The sequence below is a fragment of the Cheilinus undulatus genome, linkage group 21 (genome assembly GCF_018320785.1).
Source record: "Cheilinus undulatus linkage group 21, ASM1832078v1, whole genome shotgun sequence".
Classification (NCBI taxonomy): Eukaryota; Metazoa; Chordata; class Actinopteri; order Labriformes; family Labridae; genus Cheilinus; species Cheilinus undulatus.
Window position 1 is genome coordinate 15265987 of NC_054885.1, and position 23998 is coordinate 15289984.

The window sequence follows — 23998 nt, forward strand, 5'->3', positions numbered from 1 at the left end:
ATATTTCTAAATGTATCATATTTACAGTTATTTTGTAAATTTTATTAAAGATAATTTACTATATTCATTTTTGTGCTTCTTGTTATGTCATTCATGTTAAAGGGAGAGGTTCTCTCTTACATAACAGATCTTACTGAATTACGTATGTTCAGCCCGGAGTCTCGTGTGATTTAGCTTCTATGTTTATACGTGTCCTCGCCATCTTCAGATGGTTGCTGTGGGTACTCCACATCTGGATTTCCATGGAGACAACAAACTTTGTTTACCCACAGCACAAAGACCTTATTTTCACTCCATGATCTTGTGGAAACATGTCTGTGGACTCTATGACAACAAGCTGGTCGACATTTGTTTTTATGAGTAAGACTGAGTAAATGGGAGTTCCCTTTCAGAGTAGAGTCATATTGTTTCAATTTTGCCTGGGTGTCCCCTATTTCTGTGGTTTTCCATGAAAATCCTCATAACATATCAAGTCCTCTGCTAGTTTGAAAAGGAAAGCTGAGAAATTATTCAGAATCTCCAGGTAAAACATCAAATGCTCTTCCAAAACAGAAAAAATCAAGTTTTGGCTCTGTGGAGGGTGAGAAATATTCACTGATTAGTCTTCTTAAAAGGCAATGTAGTATAATCAGTGATAGTTTAGTCTGATAAGACCTCTGCAATCATATCTCAGTGATGTGACTCAAGAGACCAAAGGACTGAACAAGAGACCAAAGGACTGAACACTCGTAATTAAGGGGGATTGCGCCATCTTCTGGTGTGACTTCAACATGCACGTAAACGGAGACTTGGAATATTAAAGGGATTTTTCAGCATATCTATCTTTATAATAATTATTTTATTTTATTATTGGTTTAACTTCACACCATCTTGTTTTTTTATCACACTTTTTGAGACAATGTGCAAGGTTTTTGTAACTTTTTTCTTTTTTTTAATTGAATGAAATAAAAATAAATCCATAAAACCCAATAGGAGTGGCTTTAAGATATGCTATGAAGGTACAATTAAATCATATGTGAAAGGAAAAGTCAAGAACAACTAATATAAACCACTGCTAAACATAAACAGAAATTATTCATTATCATGGGGAAAACGGAGTAAATAATATATGTGAATGTATGGCCCTTTAGGGCTTCCGTAATGATCTAAAATAGTAAAACAATATATATCTTTCAAATAGAACAAAGTAATTTCGTCCTCCCACTGGGAGGGTGGTGGCAGGTTAAAACCGTTTGTCCAATTCTTTCTACAGTCAATGGTTAGAATAGTAAAAGTTAGTTGGGGGGGGGGCTGTTCTTAATTTAATATTTTTAGTGTCAAATTAAAGTAGTTTTATTATCTAAAAAAGCAAAAAATAAGGCAATAAGTTATGAAAAGAATAAAGTTATTTGTCTTCTGGTCAGAGGGGTTGGTGGCGGGTAAAAATAGTAACAAATATAAATTTCAAGGTAAATATTTGTAAAATCATATGAAAGTAGTTTTATTCTCTAAAAAAAGTAACATGATGTCTTTATTTTCAAAAATGATAAAGTAATTCGTCCTTCCATGAGAGGGGTTGGTGGATGTCATGATAAGGAGCCATACTTATTTGATTGCATCAAAACTATTTTGCTGTCTTTAGCTTATAAATGAATGCACTAGTTTTTTTTTTTTTTTTTACTACTGACTGCACAGTTAAACATTTTTCCTTTCAAGTTGTTAAAAAGGGCTTGGTCGACGAAGAGCATTCTAAGATCTAGCTCAACAAATTCTGCCCTAATTTTTACCCTACCCTAACACAATGGCCAATAATATCTTATTCACACAGCAAAAGTTTCTTTATCCAAAGACTGCTACTTGTGTGAAGATTTGTTTGGTAAGTTTTACATTTTTCTGTTACTGCAAAAGTAGGGATTATTTAACAATTCCCCTGAATCTAAGGTGCTGCTCTCACATTTTTTTTCAGTTTTAATGATTTTATAGTAGTGTTTACTTGCTGTACTCTTCTCCAGTTTGGACTACTTTGGGACATTATCTACCTCTGATAACCACTCAAATCACTGTAATCTCTCTGCACAGCAGATGATTTTATGCTGTTTCAGTGACCAAGTAAGTCCTGGTTATTTTAGGCCTTCGAGTGTGTTTACATTCTGTTTTGTTTTTTCTCAAAAAAAATCTCAAAACCCTCTTTTGTAAAGTACTGTAAAAAGAGGCATGTTTTAATAAGAGCAGGGTTCCATTATTGAATGTTTGTTAAATGTTTCAGGACCATAAGGGAAGAGCCAATATTACGAGTTCAGGGATCAAAAGTGTGAACTTAGAGAATTTTCTGATAACTTCAAATTATGAGATAAGAAGAGTGAAGTAAATTTTTATTGTTCATTTATTTGTCCAAAGGAAGCCACTGCAGATTGCAATATGATCCTATGTGGCTTTGTTGTCTCAGGTTTCTGACCCCTCTCCAAGGCAAAGCAACATGAGATGGATTTCTCAGTGACAGTTCACTGTGGAGGCCAGGTTTAGGCCTAATATATCATTTTTATTCAGTTTTGTTTTCATGCAGTGTCCTTTGAATAACAAACTTTTGTAATTCATACCACTTTTTGTGCAATTTAATCAACAGATGTCAGTGTTGATGAAAATGTTGTATTATGTTTTGTATTAAACGTTTTATATTTCACTGTTTGAAACATGAGTTCCTCTTATTCTTATTTTAAAAGAAAGTTAATGATTAATCTTATGTATATTGGTTACTGTCCTGAACATGTGGAAGGAAAGAGACCAGAAGGACTGCAACTTCTTACATACTGTGCCTTACTTTACTAATGCAGTGAAGCTTTCAGTTGTCTTGAAACTAGTTTAAAATAAACACATATTTAAAATATAGTTAGCTATGTAGTTAAGGGTGTTTACATGAAAATTCTTTGATTTTTAAATCAACCTTTCTGTAAATAGTTCATCTTTTAAAAGGAGTTAAATTTGTAACTGACTTTAACATTACCAGAGACATATCATTCCAAATAGTTTTTTTTCCCAAATGACACAGTATTATTGGATATTAGAAGGATTCTGGTGCGGGACAAGATTCATCTGTACATTAATCAAAAGTAAATATCTTCCTACAGTTGCCAAAACAGTCATAAGATAAAAATAAATCACCTCTTGGTTTGCCTTGATGTAGACATTTAAAGCTATATACAGAAATTATTAAGATTTAGCAAATTAATAATGACAATGTTCTATTTTTAAATCTGATGGGGGCTTGATCCTCTTAGATAAACTGAATAGTCATGGGGTGACTTTCCACACAGGGACTACTTTCTATTTACAAAAATATCCAATTAAAAAAACTGAACTGCTTAAGTCTCCTATTGGATGCACACTGTAAAAAAAATAAAAATAAAAATAAATAAACATGCAATAAGATCAATTTTGCTGTTCATCAATGACATCCCTTAGACTGTGTCATCAATGAAAAAATATTGCCATAAAGGATGCAGAAATCAAGCCCTTTTTTTGTTTTATTCCATGGACAAAATCTGTCCCATGCCAAACTTGTAAACAGGTATGTAAAGAGTCAAGCCATTAAATACCAGACATTCATATCAACACAATGAAACCATCTGAGTTTCAAACATCTGGTATATATATTTTTTTCATCCCTCTAAGAAATGCCCTACTGTAACTAGGAAAATACCATGTATGTATCATGTATTATTTAAATACTACTACTACCAATAATAATAATAAGAAGAGTGATTATTATTATTATTATTATTATTATTATTATTATGTTACCATCTGAAAAATAGTGAAGAGAAATATACGAATAAAAAGTGGAACCTTGGCTCTAATAGTACTCGCGATAATTCAATCAAAAACTAATATTACAATGGTTACAAAAGTTATTTGCGGTATTTTTGTTCTTAACATGGTAAGTGTCACTTTTTAGAGTACACAGAGTTCAGTAGGCATGTTATTGGAAATTTTTTCAAAATTTAGAGAAAAAAATGCCCACCCCCAACAAATTCCAGGTCATAGGTATCATAATTGAAAAAAAAATATATACAAAATGAAAACTGCACTGCACTGGGAAAAAAACTGCCTTATCTGACCAGAGTGTTAAAATGCCAGTTGTAGTAACTGAAGCATTTTTCTGTCCTCGAAGGGAGGCTCCTGTACAGCCTACGTGCGTGTACCACGGTGTTGTCGAGAACGCGCGCGTAGCTGTCAGTAGGAAATGCAGGCTGCGGGTGTTGGATGTACCCTTACCGCTGCGCTTTGATGAATTAAACAAAGAACATTATATTTGTTTCGGGATGAAAACTACACTGAACGTTTCGTGAATTTGGTATGAATAGTTGCAGTGAGTCTGAATGTCTATCCGCTGTAACCGAAACATTTCTCTTGCTAGCTTGGCTAATAGAAACAGAGCTCTATCGGTGCTAATGCTAATAGTTACATTAGGCTAAAATAAGCTAACTTAGCTAGCTGGTAACTTAGCCAGCTACCTCATCGAGTGCAGGACGTTTGCTTTTCCAAGTCCTCACCCAGTTTAGCGGTTCCTGCTCCGGTCTCACTTTCCTGTGTTTTCATTTTAACGGTGGAGGTTGCGGAACCGGAGCTGTGGCGGGGGGACGTGTGAACAGGAACCCCCTGGCTATCCAGGCGGACGGATCACAGTGACACGCCGGGTCGTGGGTGAGTTGTGCAGCCGAGGAGAAGTTTTGATTGCCCGGGGCAGCGGGGTGGACAAGGCCGTGGACGCTGCTCGGTCGGGGCCTGGCAGTCTGTGGGGGTGTTGACTATTAGCTATTAGTAAACAATTGCTTCTGTGTGCTGAATCGGGAAGTTGAGACGGGCCGAGTGAGGCCTCTGGAGAGGATATGACAACAAAGTGGCTGGTGTTATTAGCTGCTAGCATGTAACCAAGAGCGGTTTGGTACTTCTACAACAGCATTCACCTGCTTCGTCAGCAAACTGATGGATGACAATGGCTGTCGGTGCTACTTTGTTGAAAATGTCATAAGTAATTCTACTTGTACAGACCAAATATAACACTGACTTCACACTGTATACGATTAGTTTTACTGTCAAGTTGGTTTGCCTCGTAAAATAGCCAAACTGTTGCAAAGCTACATAAAGTTGAAACCGTTAGAGCTTGTCAAAGACACTGTTTAACATATAAGGCAAAGCAGAATTGTTTTTCGTGTGATTGTATAGAGAAGGTTTCTTAAAACAATGTTTCTGTACGATTCTGATTTATGTGACAAATGAGGAAGCTAAAGACATTGCTAACTTTTTATTTGATTTTTTAAAAGTACTGTAGACACAATAACACAACTGTCATATTTGTAGCTAATTTAGAGCCATTTAGGGCTGAGTTAGTTCTGGGTTTATTCCATCCAGTTTTTTAATCTAACTTTAAAGCCTCTGTGTGGGACTTAAAGTTTGTGCTGCTTCGGGAGCTCTTTGTAGACAAAATATGACACCTTATGTCTTATTTGGTCCTGTACATGTTTAAATTTTCTTACAAACAGTCTTACACTGGTTTGTTTAAACTCTAAAATGTATAACTCATCAGTAGAAGGCTGTTTTAATAACACAGCTGATCATTTTTGCTGGCACCTACCTCCTGCCATTACAAGTAATGTAGAAAAAAATAGCCTTGTTGCTGACAGTCTAGGTAGTTTTTGTTACTGCTGATGACATAAATATTCATTTCTGTATGTTTCATATCCACTTGAAAACTCCTCAAAGCAGCTTTAGGAAAAGAAATCATGCTCATGAGTCATCGGTAATAAACTATAGGAAATATTTATGGTCATGATACCCATTACAGCTAAACTAATTACTTCTTTTCATTTCCAAAGGAGAGATAAAAGTGGAACCATGGCTGAACTCTCCACCTTATCCCCATCACCACCTGCACTGGGTGATCCACATGCAGCCCCCTCCATACCGCCTGCTTCATCAGCAGTTCCTGCACCAGAATCTGCTAGGGAGAAGCCCATACCCAAGTCTTCCCTCTTTAACGACAAAGCTCTGACTGGAAACACACTAGCAGCACAGACAGGGAGCTCATCTCTGACTCCACAACCATCTGCAAGTCCTCCCAAACTCTCTCCGGAAACTCCCCTTGCATCATCCGTACATGATGATGTGCCACAGAAAGAGGACTCAGTAGGGGGAGAATTGGAGAATAGAGCTCAGGAACCTGTGATGGGTGACCCAGCTGTCCCACAGCCCCTGAGTACTGAAACAGAGATCAGTGTACAGTCAAGTGAGACATCAGCACAGTGCGAATCACAGCTGGCATCCCCGTCTCCTGATCCAAATCCTGGACCCAATCTCTACCCCAATGTGCATGTCACCCACAATCCAAATCCTGTCATGGATGATGGTCAGCCCCACATCTCTGCAGCTTCCAATCATGCAGCCGCTCCTCCAGCATTCAGCGACACAGCAGTATCTTCGACAGCTGAAGAGGAGAAACCTCAGCTGCCTCAACAAGCACAAAACCCTCCTAGTCAGCCTCCTCCCCTCTCTCCAAAGCTTGAGACTCTCAGCGAAGAAAAGAAAGCAGAACTTCCTAGCACCCCCACAAGAGCAGAACCCCCTAGCCCTACCGTTCCACTCATTAACGAGCCAACCTCTATGCTCCCACTTCCCAATCCCAGCCCCCGGCCGGCACCAGACACACTCAGCTACCTTGAGTCCGCCAGCCTGATGTCAGGGACTTTGGAGTCTCTATCTGGGCTGGGAGAGGACGGCAGCTCTGTGGGCTCAGACTCTGAGATCAATGGGCTGACTGTCAGACGCACTGACAAATATGGCTTCCTTGGTGGAAATCAGTACAGTGAAGGCGGGTGAGTATCAGGACATTAACCAGCTACAGTGCAAAGTATTGATCACCCACTGTGTGATTCCATTATCTCCAGCAGAGATTCTTAATTAGAGATACATACGGTGTGGCTGCTTGGGAAAGGAAAAACATCTCTTTCTCTGTGCTATGGTTCCTTGCTGACACTTGACTATTCGCAGAATGAGATATAATTAAATCACGGTCAGATCATTGGTTAACAGACAAATGTAATCCTGATCCTCCTTTTATTCGGCCACTTTGCCTTCCTTGAACCCTTTATTTATTCTGTCATCCATCTGCTTCCAAAAGGTCTTTCTCTCCTTGTGTTACCCTTCCCTTCCTGCCCTCCTCTTCTTTCTCTGTTGCACTAAACATATCCATCCATCCTTTATCTTCCTTTGGTCTGACTCAGATAGTGCTGAGAGCGTTTTTGTGACTCAATATGTACTGACTGTGTGTGTGTCAGCGGTATCAACCCTCACACCCATCTGCTCTCTTCCTCCCTCTTTTTTTTTTTAGACATGTTCTATTTTTCTGTCACGCTAATTGCCCTTTGGCTGTTGAATAATTAAAATGTTATTGATCTTCCTTCAGTTGTGACTTCAGGTCCATGTTAGGGATGCCCTTCATTTAAGCAGTTCGGCATAATGTTGTGCAAATAAATTTAAGAGAAAGAAAATAGGTCATTTGTTTGTGCCGTCAGATTGGAGTTAAAAATCTCTACATTCATTTCAGAGTGCTATTTTTAGAAAAGAAAAACGTACTTCCTATTTCTGTCATTGATGAGGACATGCTGTGTTTTATACTGTTGCAGAGAAAAGGAAATTCGAGTTGAAGTTGCCAGACAGAGGGAGGTAAAATGGCTTGATATGTTCCACAATTGGGATAAGTGGATCAAACATCGCTTCCAGAAGGTATGCATGCATGACAGCCTTTCAGATACGCTAAGGTTGGTCATACCATGGCTAATACAGGTTGTATTTGTTTGTTATAGGTGAAGATGCGCTGCAGGAAGGGGATACCATCTTCTATCAGATCCAAAGCCTGGCAACTGCTGTCCAACAGTCAGGAACTCCTGGATGCTAACCCTGGAAAATTTGAGGTATCACTGCGACCATATTTTTAATTTGGGTAATACAGAGAGGCTTTAAGGTGTATGAAGTCTTCAAATCACATAGACAAGCACAAAGGCTCTGTTCATTACACATGGAAAACAGATCAAACCATTCAGTGTCTTTTGGTATTTTTCAACTTTGCATTTCTCTGTAGGCTGATTTTTACTAATGCTTGGATTTGGTCTTTTAATCCAACCTTTTTATTTCCCTCTGTCAAATATAATATCATCAAAACCAAACGAAGCAGAAACATGTTGCGTTAATGTTCCCATACCTCAAAATGGTCTGCTTTTTTTCTTACAGTAAAAAAAAGTTTCATGAACAAGATGTAGTTTTGGTTTAGTAATTAGCTCAAATAGGAACCTTAGCAACAGGAAGCTGTGGCTGAGAAAGGCAATTTCAACTCCAGGGGTGCCAAAGAGGCAGGTGCAAACTTAAAGAGCTGTAAGCCTCTTAACAGGACTGGTAATCCTGCCTGTCAGGACCCTGGCTCTGTCCATGCTGTAGGGGGTCTGGCCTCAACTGGGCCTGGGTCCCAGCAGTGGGTTAAGTTTTGTTTTTGTCTAATGTTGTTTCGTACAGTGCTTTGGTCAACTTTATGGCTTATTTGGAAACAGGAATGGACACTTTATAAAACTTTGTATTACTTTCTTGTTTCAGGAGCTGGAGAGAGAACAGGGGGAAGCTAAATGGCTGGACATAATAGAGAAAGATCTCCACAGACAATTCCCCTTCCATGAGATGTTTGCTGCACGAGGTGGCCATGGGTAAATCATCTGTAAAACATCTGTTGTGCATCAGCAGCAACATATAAGACTAATTAGACTGAATAAATCAGTCCTCAGAGTGTATATGTTGATCTGAACTGATTGACATGCTGTACACTATTTATCACTAAGTATTCACGATTAACTTGGGGTTGCTCATTTTCTGGGTTACGGGTGTCATGACTAGGGATCCACAGATGCATTGATTTAACATTGGTATTGGCTGATCTAGGCCTTGTTGACAAACATCAACTATAAGTAAATACTGTTTCATGACTAGATATTGGTAGACACTGTTATCTGTTGTGTCCAGTCAGTTTAATGCTAACATTGAGCACACTTCCCCGCTGAATAAGATTAGATTTTTAGAGGGTGGATGAAGTGACCTGTTGGACAAAAAGTGTTCCCAAGTGTGAGAGCAAATGTTGGCACAGTGGGAGTGTTACACCAAATAAAGTGATGAAAAAAAACCACTATTATCATTATAGGCCATTGTTTAATTGTTATTGTAAACATCAATATCAGTCCTAATTTTAACAATAGGTGCATCGCTAATCATGACACAAATGTGAGTAATTTAAGAGCGAATTGTTCAATCAGAGTTGTAGTCCATGTACCAACAATATCATGCAGGAAATTATGCCAATAAAGACTCACAAGGAAACAATGAAACATCTAAATGCACAAATCTGAATGTGTAGATTTAGCTTCTGGTTCATGTAGCTCTATGTTCTTGCAGACAACAGGACCTGTTTCGGATCTTGAAGGCTTACACTATCTACCGGCCTGATGAGGGTTACTGCCAAGCCCAGGCTCCTGTGGCTGCAGTGCTGCTCATGCATATGCCTGCTGAGGTGAGGGAGTTGTGTACAGGATTTCAGGTTGGAAATGTGTGTGGGACTTCAGCGCTGCACACATTAAAAACTAGAAATAAATAACAATCTGTATGTGAACAAAGAAGCACATGCTAAAGAAAAGACTGTTCTAAGTCAAATACCTGATGTATGATTTATATGTTTGAAAAGAAAAAATTTCACACTTGATAATGGACCCGTGAGTACACAGGAAGAGTAAACATCACTATGTTGAACATCAGAAGATGCATTTCATTTTTGAGTCATAATGCTTGTTCTGTAATCATATTTATATATATAATTAACGGTGATCTCTTTCTGTATATGAGTCTTCAGTTGATAAATAATGAAGAGACAACATATGAGAAAAGAAAGTGCGTGGTCAAGCAGACTAAACAAGCTGAGACTATTTTGTTCTTTCAGGTTTATTCAGCTAATTGCTGTCATTATAAATAGACTCACATCAAAGTGATGACGCTGCTGAAACTATATAGAGCAGACTGTCAGAATTGGCAAGGTGTCCTCCAAAAATCAAGAGTGTGTGATGCAGACAGGTCTCAAATTCCAGCTGAATTGCTCTGTAACAATGTGGGCTGACCTTTCCTGCAAGGACCTGCCTTTTCTGACAGTTTGAAATCTGAGCTCATATTCAAAAGTGTGTCTTTATGGCGTGAAAAATGTAGTGACTCCCAAAGAGCAGTGGATGCTATTGCCTAATGACTCTGGCACAGCTGCTGTACTTCACGAGGAGAAAAAGAAAAGATTAAGTCAATTAATTTTGTGTTCACTGATCTATTTTTAAGATGGCACAGACATAAGTGGAATCAAAAGAAGGAATTGTGTTTAATCTCTCTTCTTCCTGATGAAATCTGAATTATGATTTGCCTCTGCTTTCCAGCAAGCGTTTTGGTGCCTAGTCCAGATCTGCGAGAAGTACCTTCCTGGCTACTACAGTGCTGGACTGGTGAGTGAACGAACTGTTTCGTGTCTGTTTTAGTCAGACGATTATGTTGTCTTTCTCAGCCTTACTGGGTCAAAATTTCTGTGTTTTAGGAAGCAATCCAGCTGGACGGCGAGATCTTCTTCTCCCTGTTACGCCGTACATGTCCGATGGCGTACCGTCATCTTAAGAAATTCAAGATCGACCCCATTCTCTACATGACTGAGTGGTTCATGTGCATCTTCTCACGCACCTTACCGTGGGCCTGTGTGCTGCGTGTGTGGGACATGTTCTTCTGTGAAGGTACCATTTATTGTTTATGACTTTACTGTGAACAGACCTACAGTGCCAATAAAGGCATTCGACCCCTTGGGTGTTTTGCTCTTTTATTAGTTTAATTAATCAGTTATGGGCAATATAATTTGGATTTTTTGACAAAACCCCTCTTTGATGTCAAAGTAAAATAAAAGATTTCTACAAAGTAATGCCAAATAAATAAAAATATGTAATGTACAATTAGTGACTGCATAAATATTCACTGCCTTCATGTCAGTATTTAGTTGATACACCTTCCCCACAGTGTGATGCTGCCAACACTGTGCTTAACAGTAGGGATGGTTTGTTTTTGGTGATGTGTTTGGTGTCTCACTAACAGTTTCTCGTCTGATGGCCAGATAGCACCATTTTGGTCTCATCAGACCAAAGAACTTTCTTCCACTCGACCATGGAGTCTCCCACATGCCTTTTAGTGAACCTTGTTGAGATATGAGTTAACTTCAACTGTGGCTTTCTCTTTGCCACTCTCCCTTTGACTGCTGGAGATCATGGGCAGCAGTTGTATGCAGAGTTTCTCCTATCTTAGTGTACATTACATGTTTTTATTTGATTCACATTTTTTTGTCAAAAAGCTCAATTATATTGACCATAATTAACAAAAAAAACATAGGTAAAAGAGTTAAACATCCAAGAGCGTGCATACTCTTTATAGGTACTGCATTTAGCCGTTAGGGATTTATTATAAAGCAGAATGCACACTACAAGACCATTTTGCAGATTTTGGGCCTGATAAACCCCTTCTGAAAAAAATAAACAGACTTGATTTTAGGTTGTTCTTTATATTATCTTGCAAGATTCCCTGTGGTCTGAGGTGTGTTAATTCTTGAAAGATCATTCAAGACCACACGTTTTTGAAATTGTAATTGTTAGACATGATTAGTTATTTTAATGATTTGAAATGGTTGTTAAAAAAAAAGCTACCACTTTTTCCTGCTTATCTGCTGCCATGTTTGTTTACTGTAAAGTTTTGTCTGATAGTGGGAGATTTTGCGAGACCTCCAGGTTTTAGAGTCGGGTCTCTAGGTGTCCGTAAAGGATATTTGCCAGTGTGTGGTTTACTGTTAAGGTCACATCTTTGCTCTCCACACTCTACAGAACAAAACTGTTGAATTAGTTTTTTCTTGTCATGTGTGGGGTCTCATATTTCAACATATTTTTAGGTTGTTGCATGGGTCAAGTTTAACTGAAAGCAGACCTTTTTTTTTTATTCTGTTTAGTATTAATGAGTTAGAAGACCTTAAAGACAATCTATTGGGATTCAAATACAGTCAATTATTGTTCCATTGTTTGGCAGAAAAGTGACTCAACTCTGTTTGTAGGGGTGAAGATAGTGTTCCGTGTGGGCTTGGTGCTACTAAAACAGATGCTTGGGTCTGTGGACAAACTTCGGGAACTACAGGGCATGTATGAAACCATGGAGCGGCTCAGAAACATCTCCCCTGACATGATCAGAGAGGACTTATTGGTTCAAGAGGTCAGTGTCTCTTTTTGCTCTTGGCTTCTGTTTTTGAACAGACACATCAGTTATGAGTCACTTTGCCCTCTAATGTCCAGTCTTGTAATCTTCACTTCCTCTGTCTGTCTCCTCTCTGTCTGATGCGACATCCAGATCGTCACGCTTCAAGTGACCGAGGCGCTCATAGAGAGAGAATGCAGCATCCAGGTAAGGAAGTGGAGGGAGTCAAGGGGGGAACTGACACACCAGCCAGGTCGCCGCCTCCATGGTACGAGGGCCATCTATGACTACAAACGCAGAGCCGCCTCCATCAGCTCGGGCGGCAGCTACTCTTTTCTTGGAAGCCCGATTCCTCCACCGGGACCCCTCAGGGCCTCCTCCAGCCTCCTCTCGCTGCCTGGCTTCCGCAAATCAAAGGCTCCTTTCCACTCCCAAACCAAGAAGGGCTCCTTCTCAGGACCGTCGGGTATGGAGGTCCTGCCTCATCAGTCCCCGCCTGCAGCAATGTCAAGCCAAGTACGAGGCCCAGCCCAAAAACCTCCCATTCATCCAGGAACAGGTCAGAAAGCACCGGCACCTCATGTTCAGAGCCCATTAGTTGGGGATGCTTCATCACGGGGGTCAACTCAGGCCTCAGAAGAAACCTCAGCACAAGACCAGGCTGCACCTCCAGCACCAACGCAAAGCACAGCGCCCCAACCCAGCACCCTGTCCCCCTCCCCAGTGATCGTCTCTGAGCAGATCACCCCGACTATCCCTTCTCCTACTGCGAACAACGCCCCTCTACCACCTTGTCCCGATTCAAAAAAAGAAGCTGCACCAGCAGCTGAAGCCCCAGCTGTAGAGGAAGAAGGCAAGAAGAAGAAAAGGAGCAAAGAAGACAAGAAGAAGGAAAAGGAAGACGAGAAGAAAAAACTGAAGGAGAAGAAAGAGAAGGAAAAGGCAGAAAAGGAGAGGCTCAGGAAGGAGAAAGAGAGGCTAGAAAAGGAGAAGAAGAAAGGGGGGAAGAAAAAGGACAAGGGGGGAGGAGAGACTGAAGACAAAAATGGAGCCACAGCAGCGAAAGATTTGGCCTAGTTTATCACTTTGTCATTCAAGAATCATACAAAAAAGGGATGCCGAAAACAAAAGAAGAGGTCGGGGGAGCAAAAACCCCCATAAACAGAGTGTTAAATAAAAAAAATGGGATGGCTTCCTGTATTATGTCATTATTTTGAAGACTTAGTGGACTGTGGTGGAGAAAACTGGATCATGGTTTTAATAGCACCTCAGGGGGCTTTTTGCCTCTTGCTCAATGCTTTCTTTTTCAGAGTTTTATTAAGATGGGACATATTTTCTTTTTTCAACTGGAGCATGGACTGTGAGTCTGGATGTTTTCTCAGAATATTACAGTCATCTTTTAGTTTTTTTTTAATTCCTTTTTTGTTCATTTTTATTATTTTAATCAGATCAATGGCAGTGGTTAGATCGACTAGACAGATTGTCGAGGAGGGTTTGCCGGTATAGCTGTGGTGCCATAGTGTGTAAATAAATGATAAGTCTACCTACAGTACATAGGATCCTGTTAGTGCTCCATAAAAGCCCTGTCAGTTCTCATCTGTGGACAGTGTTTTTGAGATGCCTGGAACAAAAAAACAAAAAACAAAAAACAAAAAAAAAACAAAAAAAAACGAAGACTCACATCCAACGCAGGCACTGTGGACAGAAATCTTAGTAACCTTGTTGAGGATGTATTTATTGTCATGTTAAATGTTGTGAGTGAGTGTGCCTTAGTAGTATAGTGAAATGTGTTACTGTTCTATGTGTGGCCTCCCTCCGCCTGCTTTTTTTCTCTTATTCACTAAATCCTGGTAAATTATTTCATCATTGGAAAATGTCTGTTTGATGAAAATTGAAGAATGCTGACGAACAAATGGAGGGATACTTTAAAAGTAAAACCACACATGCAGTGGTGAAGGGAATTGTTAATGTAAGACCTCATTTTAACTTCCAGGTTTTGAAAAAGCAGGCACAACATCATTAGTCCAACTGACCAAATGTCCACCTTTAAATTAGTATTATTTTGATGAACAAAATCCTACGTTAATCGGTATTTAATTCAGCCAAATCTCAATATGGGTGCATTCATTAACCCATTAGAATGTGATTTTAGGAGAATGAAGGATTATTTTTGCACTTGTGAGTTCGTCACAAAGCACCACTGAAGTCGACCACTCCGTTTGTGTAGTTTCGTAGAGATCGCGCGTCTCAACAGGCTGGTTTGAAAGCCTCCAGGACCTATAGGAAGCCACTTGACTGGAGGTGCCAGGTGTGCCAATGTAGCATGAACCTCTGATCTTTTACCTTCAGGCTCTGATGTATTTATGTACAAAATGGTTAATTTAATCAAATATAGTATATTATGAATTATTGTTATTATTTTGGATCCGACTATTTTTCTATGTGAGTAAGAGACACCTGGTAGACTGGAACGATGGCTGGCTACACTCAGTGTAGCCGCAGAGGGATCATTTAAGTGTTTTTTTTTGTTTTTTGCTGCACAGGCTGAATCTTCTGTTTTGACACAACAAACTTCATGCATGTCTTTGCTATTTTAATGTTTACGGCCACTGTTGGTTTGGTCAACTTTAGGTTCACGAGTCTCCAGTTTACTGAAGTGCAGTATTAAACAAACTAGAGTGGAAAAAGTAGCAGAACAAAGAGTGAGACGAGTGATTCAGACACATGAAGGTCTTAATTGTACTGTAAAATATTCTTAGAGGGGATTTTTGAGCTTTGAATTAGTTGTTTGATTTAAGATCTTAATTATGTCTGTTTCACCAAGTTGTGTTGTAACATTCAGAGTAACTTATGGACTAACTCCCTAACCTATTTACACTCAGTGTCCTGTACTGTAAGATATTTATGCATACATTAAACGCACTGAACCCCATCAGTATATGATGAATAGTGCCAGGTAATTCATGTAAAACCATTTGATGGCAAAAAAAGGCATTGATGCTCTTAATCTGTACTGTTTTGTAGTTCAGGATTAGAGGGACTTTCGTGTAGCTTTGTAGCCAACATGTCCTCCATTTTTAGTTTTTTTCAGGTCTTTATGTGGCTTTCTTCTAAATTAATAATTATCACCACACTCCTTTCCTTGCCTGTTTTGACGTCAGTGCATCAATTTAGGCACAGATTAGTGTAGTGTTAGTGAGGAGGACCTGAACACATCTATGCAAACTGTCCTCCAAAAAGACTGTTCATTGATCGGTGCCATTAGTGCTCTTGAAGGTCTTTTTTTTTCTGAGCACACTTTCAGGCCCGTGGACGACAATATTTTATGAGCAATACCGTCGATGATCAAATTAATCTCTGGCTTTCTTGTGGAATCAGCGCTCCGATCTGCAATATCATGGATGAATTTAGGATTACATTTCTGCAGGTCCTTTGAACATTTCTGCATTGATCCTGAAACTCTCGATAACATTTGATCGGGAATAACTCCACTGATGCAAATATATAAAAAGATGTTTCAGCTGTTATTTCTTCCCCCATGCCGTTATGTCTTCTATTCATATTTTTAAGTTTACATGTCACTCTCTCTCTGGCGAAAGTGAAATAAAAATCATAGCTAATTGAATTCATTCCTTCAGATCTACAACTGATGTATTTAATTGATGATAATGACATTTGTGATGAGTAATAAACCGTAATATATTAAATCATCAGGGTGTGTTTGTCTTTTCTGTTTGTATGACTATTAATGGGAGTCTGAGGCTTTTTGTCAGGAAAACTTCAGCTTATAAATATATATAGTATGTATATACTATATTGCCAAAAGTATTTGCTCACCTGACTTGACTCGCATATGAACTTAAATGACATCCCATTTTTTAATACATAGGGTTTAATATGACGTTGGTCCACACTTTGCAGCTGTAACAGCTTCAACTCTTGGAAGACTTTCCAGAAAGTTTAGGAGTGTGTTTATGGGAATTTTTGACCATTCTTCCAAAAGATGGGACCATGGGTGCTCATGGGGAAAATTTGACCCAAAACGCAGCACCCATGGCCCTTTGCAGATTTTGGTAGAAAAATCAATCGTTTTTTAAATGAGTCAAAATATAAGCCAAAATGTGGTGACCGCCACTCCATTGGTGAATTTTCGACAAAAAGTTGATCTTTAAACAAGTCAAAATTTCATCCAAAATGCAGTGAATGTTAACTTTGCAAAGCAGATGGATTCACCCGTTTCCATGTTTCTCACTGGCAAATCCATCTTGAAAAGCTCCCATCTGTACAGTTTGGTACAGTTTCTCTCCTAAGATAACTAAATGATTAAAAAAATGTTTAGCTCTTGAGAATGTGTAGTATGGTTGCATGTCCACCAAGAGTTTTTCAGACAGAGCAACCTCTTGGATCCATTAAAATTACTAAAGACAATGAAATCATGTTGGAAAAAAGTGTTCATTTTAATTTGTTTTAGTGTCAAAGACTTCATCCCTGAGATCATGCTGGGCATCTGTTTATGCAACTGTTGATCTTGTTCCTGGAAACATGATGAATTTGGATGGCATTAAATAGCCAGCGTTTATTTTTGGCCATGGAAAATGAGCTGTCTCCATCCTAATACAACAGAATGTTATTTCTGCACTGAATTATAAATAACTACAGTGCTGTGAAAAAATATATGCCCCCTTTCTGAATCCTGATTTTTTTTTTTTTTTTTTTAATTTATCACACTTAAATATTTCAGATCATTAAACCAATTTTAATATTTCACAGCCAAGTCATGCTTTTGGAGACACTTTATCATGGCAATTAGTTCGCATCTTTTTAAATAAAATAATGAATTATGAATGAAATCAAAAGATAAATACATGTAAATGAATCAGTGTTGATTTTGGCATTGAAATGTCTTCTTGTTTTTGTTATATTTTTGTCACATTTTTAGTCCAGTTGTAGTTGGAAACAAATTAAATAAACCGTCGCCAGTGTTTACTTTTAGTTAAGGCATTTATTTTCTTTGGACTAATTTAAACAGCTAAAATGCATTAAGATTTTTTAAAATAACATTTTATCTCGTTTTAGTCTCTGACAAAACTAAGCGTACTTTTCACAACCGTTTTTATCTCCAAAGGTGTGTTTAGCTAGTCTCGTCTTCCTCATTGAAAAATGTTTGTCATCTTATACTGTTAGTCATGGTTTTAGTTGACAAAAAGAACACTGGCCTGAATGATTTTAAAGTTTTCAAGCTTTACATTGTCATGCTCAGGGTATATCCTAGCTTATTCTAGTTGCATCCAAGAAATCCAATTTATTTATTAAACCACACTGATTTTTTAAATCTTTAATTATTCATTTATATTTGCCATATTGCCTCCATGATATTAATGAAATGGCTTTTCATAGCCATGAATGCCTTTTTCATCCTGAGTATTCATGTGCTTAATACTGATAAAAGAAACACAAGTATTACTGCAGATGTATAGTCCTGCATTGGGGCCTGCAGGTGTAAAAAAACAACACTAGAGGTCACTAAAGACACGTTTCCTCCCCTGAACCCCGAGAGCCACTGAACAGAGACACTATTTTACAAAAGGATAGAGATTTTATTCACAGTTTGTCCCTTTTATTCATTACAGAGGAAAGGCGAGGAAGATTCCAGTTGTTGAAGTGGAGACAGCTTATGGAAAAGAAGAGGATTTTAATGGATGCTGGAAGGAGCGGAGGGAAAGACCACGAAGATTTGAATGTTTTCTTTCGTCCCTTTCTCTCATCTCCTTCGTTCATTTCTTTCACTTTTCGAGGACAAAAGCTGCCATCGCTTTTAGGAGGCAAATTTTGCCCTCTCTACACCTGCTCTCTCTCCTCCCACCTCTTCCACCCAAGAGGACATCTTCAGAATTTGGAATGAAGTCCTCAGATTTTGTAGACCTCTCCTCTCCTCAGATACCGAGGAGAAGCAGAGGGACACATTTCATTCACACAAACACCTCAGGATGAAGTGACCAGGCAGGCAGACATGAAGAGGTGAGAAGACAGAAGAATGGTTGCAAGGAAAGAAAAGGTTTTTAGAAAAGCTTGTTCATGGAAATGATGTTACAGGATAATTTTATTGAAAATCACCCCTATTCCCCATAAGCAAACATAGACACCTCATGGGCGCCGACCCTCTCATGAGTCAGTGTGACAAAGTCTTTGGTGTGAACATGAGCAGGTGAGCACATGGGTTAACACAAAAGGTGAGTGGGAAGGAAGAGGAGGAAAGAAAAGGGCAGGGAAGGCAGAATAGCAAAGGGATTGCTGTCTTTTATTGTCCTCTAGCTCTCTCTTTACTCCTCCTTCTCCTCTCCGTGTGTGATGACGTAGCAGATGTTCTTGTAGTCTACGTTGCCAGCAACATCTGGGGGGAAGGCGGCCCACATGTTCTTGATCTGGGGGGAAAACAACAATTGGAAATTAGGTAGGAAAGGATATATGCCAGCTATATCAATTCATTTGTAAAGTTAATGTTAAAAATGTGAGCGATTACGAAAGCTGACACCTTAAATCACACAAATAATCAACTTAAAGCTCCTGTGAGTAGTTTTTAACTGATCATGAAACATAATGAAATCAACATTTATGTCCCTATATGATCTACTAAAGCTACAGAGACAATTATTGAGAACATTTATTATTTCTATATAATTATTTTTAATTCCTGAAATCACTGCTGCCATGGGGTAGGTGACAACAAGGTATTACCAGCATGCTGAGGAAACAGTCTGATTTTAACTTGCCCTCATGTTTGAGATGTGTCACAAAACTTAAATGTACTGCTTTGTCCACAGGGGGGTGCTGAAATCATCACAAACTTTAAAATACCCTCATGGGAGCTTTAACAAGTAGGAATAGGAAGTAGTGTGAGTAGGAATCCTGATCTTTAAGTCATAGATGTTGGCTGATTATAGTTGAGGACCTACATTTATAATAGGGGCGAGACACCACTAAAAATTAGATTATTAGTATATGTAAATAAAATCTGTAAAGCCCTACACTTACCTTTAACAGTGTAATTTTCTACATTAAAACTACATAAGAAAACAACAGAAACACCATCATATCTACATATTGTTTAGCAGCTACATTTAAAAGTAACATGACCACATACCAACTGTCTCACTTTAATTCACGTTTTCATTTGCAAAATATGTTTAATTTGTAGTGGTTTATAAAAATTATCTTGAAGTTTATTTGTGCAGGCTAATAAGCCAATATTTCTGGGCTTTTAAAACAATTTCATCCAAGTGCATCTGTATGTTTCAGATTGATGGTGCTGCACTCGTTGAACCAGGATATATTGAGTTAAATGATAAAGGCAGTGAGGCTAATGAGCCGGTCTATTCCTTTAAAAGGTTTCTGATTTTACCTCCTCCTTGTTGAACCTGTCGCACTGAGTGGTCAGAAGCTCCTCAAGGCTAAAATGGAAAAGCAAAGTAGCATTAAATTTAAATTCATCCTCTTTTGGAACTAACAAATGAACAATATTTATTGTTTTTTATTGCTTACAATTGCTTCTTGATAGATCCAGTACCCTCGGGGTCCAGGACCTTGAAGGCGCTAAGAATAACGTCCTCGGGGTCAGCACCTGGGCAGCAAAAGAGCGAGATGAATAAAAAAAGCAGTATAACAAAAATAAAATGATCTGGTATCAGACACCTCGATTCAAATGTTAAAAGGGTGTGTAGGCAGTGTGTCACTGGCATCAGGCCAAAAACCATGTTTTGTATATGAAATGTTGATCTAAAAGCTAGCATCCAACTGTTAATTTGAATAAAAGCACAATAAAGTTAAATAACGTAGTAGCTCAATTAAGACCGCTGTAATGTTATGTAGTAAAGGTGTAAAAAAAAAAGCCGCTTGATCAAACTACGTCTTAATGTAATTCACATATGACGTATATCAACACATGAGTGACAGATGGTAAAATCAGCAGCCCACCCTTCAGCTTCTCTCCGAACATGGTGAGGAAGACGGTGAAGTTGATGGGGCCGCTGGCCTCCTTGATCATGGCCTCAAGCTCCTCATTCTTCACGTTCAGCTGGCCTGAACAGACAAAGAAAATCTGATTATTACAAGAAAATATTAATACACATCATCACACATAAATGATAGATTTATTGAGCTCACCCATTGAAGCCAGCACGTCCCTCAGGTCATCTTTGCTGATGATACCATCTCTGTTCTGGTCAATGATTGTGAAAGCCTGTAGGGTAGAGAGAGAGGGAGAGCAGACACATAAGGAGGGGGCATGTTTGGATCCACTTGGCCTTGGGGGGGGTTGCTTGAGGTGGCCCCAAGTTTATCCTTACATGTTAATTTGGGAGAGTATCATTAGTGAACAGCTGTCTGATCTGCTCACCCGCTCAGATTTACACCCATGAAATTCAAGATTACCTCTTGGAATTGAACTTGAACTCAATCCCTGACCCCTCACACATACAGAAATCCTCCGGCAGATAGAAAATCCATTAACCCCTGGCTGGTATCTTTTCCATCTGTGTGACGTGCTAAGATCATCCTAATCATCAAGTCATATATTCCCGGAGTGGCACTCAAGATGCTCGTATCACTTATCACAGCGGGAATGTCCCTTCTATTCGCAGCACTTATCTCTCTGCCATCATCATCCAATGTCTTGACAGCCCATCCTTATAAAATCCCCATGACCTTACTGAACTATCACCCAACACTTTCACACTTCCTCCTTATCCTTATGGGTCTTTCTTTAAGACACAAAAAGCTTGAAAAAAATAACACAAATGTACACTCCTCTCTCTCTCTCTACATTTCTCCATGTCCAGCTGTTCCTCCAAACTTCCAAGCCTTCAGCACAAGCTTTAAGGAGACATCTGAGTGACAGCTGGAGGGGGGCTAGGAGGTCAACAAAATGTGGAGACTCAGATGGTGTCAGAAATTTCTGAGCTCCCTCCTAATGACATTCTCGCTCTTATTAAACTGTCAGGGGAGAAGATGGGGGGCCCGCGAAATAGCAACTGCTGTGAAAATGAATCTGAAGGCCGCTTAACCAAACTCTAAATTTGGCAAACACTCTTGAGAAATTGAATAGAAATTGCACAAGCTTCTAGTCAAAAACATGTCTCTAACAGATGTGTGACTCTTCCGACAGGACTGATGTTCGTACGGTAAGAAAAAGGGGGGTCATAGAGGGAAGGAGTTTGGCTGGAAAAACCTCACCTCTTTGTACTCCTGAATCTGGCTCTGCTCAAACATGGAGAACACGTTGGAGGAGCCGCTGTCTCCTGCTGCCTGCCTCCTCTTGGCCTTCTTTGGTGCCTGGAGGACAAAAACATCAGAAATTTTCCGGTGAGTTTGGCTAAAACACACAATAGTGCAATTAACATCTGCACATGTGGTGAAAGTCAACTTTTCAGGTGTTTAACTACTTAAAATGAGGTATATATTTACATAAAAAAGTGAATTTTCCCTTTAAACTTGTTGAATTTCTTTGGTGTAATTTAAACAATTACAGGACAGCTTCAAGGCTAAAACTACCCAAAACTAAGATTGACAAAACCGTAGAAAATGTTGATAATTTGGTGAAGCTGATCACTTTTTCCTCACTTATTTATCTGATCAGTCATGCTTTGACCCCTTAAAGAGGTCTTGACCCCTTTGTCAGGCCAACTAGTTAGCAGACATGTCTCTTATCAAGCATCACATGCATCAAGTTAAAGAAAGGTTCAGAAATTTGGCTCTGCAGATCTATGATTTAGCACAAAGTCTGAATTTACAGCATCAAATCAAAGCATCCTTAAAACCACATCAACAAAATGGGAAAAATCCACACAGAATATCCAGAATCATGTTAAACCAAAGGGCAACAGATCCCATTTTTTACATTTTTTTTTCCTTTTTAAAGTTCAGCAAAAAAGCTTAAAAAGTGGAGTTTATTCCAGTGTTTCTGCAGATATTGTAGGTGTATCCACAAACACAGAGAGCAGGGATGAGAGCACCCTGGTACTCACCATCTTGAGACGGTAAGAGCTGAGGTTTGGCTGATCAAGAGGGAGAAGACAGTGTGAAGCCGCGTTATACCCACATCCCGGGGGGCTTATATACTTGTGCGCAGGCCAATCTAACTTTAGCCACAGCCTCAAGTTTGGATGGGGATAAAAAAGAGAGAGAGAGGATGGTCCACGATGAACTGAAAAGTGAAGGAGACAGATCGGCGGGATGGCGTATCACCTTACAGGAGATCAGAAATAGACCCAGGAGTCTTGGAATTAAGTAAACCTGATAGCGGAGGGACCGTGCTTTAGGTTTGCAGTCCCACGTGGACTAATAAGGACATTCAGGACATTAATGCTTGTTGGACCAGAGGACACTGTCCCTCCACCCTCCTTCTGATCTCCTCCATCAGCTTCGAGAGACACAGCAGCCACTCACTGATTTTATTTTTGGTTTGTGATGTCCATTGCTATATCACAGGCTGCGATACACATTCTATACCCTCAGCAACTGATTCAGCTTTTACCCTGTATGTGCACTGCAGGTCGGCTTTCTTTTTTTAAATAGTGACAAAGATATGATGCTAATGTCAGAATTAGGATTTCCCAAGAAAGATTTTACTAATCACATCTCTGTATTCATAAGTGCATGGCAGTGCCTGGCTCATGCCTAAGATTAATCAAAATATCTCTTTACACAACAAGCAATATAGACGAGCAGATATTTATATGGTGGCTACATGAGCCAAATTTTAAAATAAGCCATGTATAGGTTCATTATTACTCATCCAGTATCTATTTTTATCTTTGGATATGTGTACTTAGACCATCTCTCCGTTTGTACTAATGAATTAATGTTAAAGCATACTTTACCTCAAACTATTCTGCTCATTTTTATTGAATCACTTGGCTTTTTTCCCCTCAGTTCTTCACACTTTTCTGGGTGTTCTCTGAAATGATGAGCTATGGGTATGAATGTAGTCAGCTGTGATTAATTCTTTAAGTATTTCTTTAAAATAAGAAGTAAAAAAACCCCGATCAAACCGTTTATTTTAAAAGATTTCAATCAAAATCTTAGCTTATCACTGGAAACATCCTTATTAGGATTTGCTTGATTGGGAAGCACAATTCAAAACTCAAGAAACAATGCTGTTATATTAGAAAAAAAATTTTAATAAATGTATTTTTGTATCAAACTAAACAGACTAGTGTGCTAATAATTTTACATATCTGATGTGGGAATTAAATTTTGTGATGTATCAGTTAAAGTGAAAGTTATTAACACTTTAATCTAGTATACAACAATGCAATAATTTCTATCAGTCCAGCTTTTGAGCAAACAAAAACAAGTACATGAAGCAAATTGTACTTAGAATATCAAAATGTTGGAAAGTGATCAAAAAAGGCCAGTCACATTATCGGATTCATTATATATGTGTGTGTGTTTTGTGAGGAGTTTTTAACTAGTTAAAAAATGGATAGAAATGAATCCTAATGTCTCTTTACATGCTTCAAAAGCAAACAAGACAGGGAACAAATTAATAATTTCTATAAATTTTTATTCTAATACTTAAATCTTAAGCAGCAGGGTAGGCACCAGGCAAACATTAGCAAAACAGCTTTTAGTTACATTTTATAAGGCAGAGATTCACAGTTAGGAAGGAGGATTGGGTTTTTGTTGGAAA

At 38.8% G+C, this 23998-nt stretch overlaps 2 protein-coding genes across 3 annotated transcripts; one reads left to right on the plus strand and one right to left on the minus strand.

Annotated features, from left to right (window-relative positions):
- The first annotated feature begins 4197 nt into the window (after positions 1-4197).
- On the plus strand, positions 4198-14905 carry LOC121503312 (TBC1 domain family member 10A-like). 2 transcript variants are annotated; one of them, XM_041777634.1, is made up of 11 exons: positions 4198-4330; positions 4589-4680; positions 5853-6848; positions 7659-7758; positions 7839-7946; positions 8620-8726; positions 9466-9580; positions 10479-10544; positions 10634-10823; positions 12176-12330; positions 12466-14905. In XM_041777634.1, exons 3-11 carry the CDS (start codon positions 5872-5874, stop codon positions 13387-13389), a joined length of 2742 nt encoding a protein of 913 aa, XP_041633568.1. In that variant the 5' UTR covers positions 4198-4330; positions 4589-4680; positions 5853-5871; the 3' UTR covers positions 13390-14905. The 2 variants fall into 2 exon arrangements, with proteins under 2 accessions (XP_041633568.1, XP_041633566.1); XM_041777632.1 differs by having other exon boundaries at positions 4222-4680.
- Positions 14906-17888: 2983 nt separating this feature from the next.
- mylpfa (myosin light chain, phosphorylatable, fast skeletal muscle a) lies at positions 17889-22485 on the minus strand. The gene is made up of 7 exons (XM_041817348.1): positions 22332-22485; positions 21541-21639; positions 20473-20548; positions 20284-20388; positions 19852-19930; positions 19712-19760; positions 17889-18734 (listed from the first exon to the last, which is right to left on the minus strand). Exons 1-7 carry the CDS (start codon positions 22332-22334, stop codon positions 18633-18635), a joined length of 513 nt encoding a protein of 170 aa, XP_041673282.1. The 5' UTR covers positions 22335-22485; the 3' UTR covers positions 17889-18632.
- Between the last annotated feature and the right edge of the window lie 1513 nt (positions 22486-23998).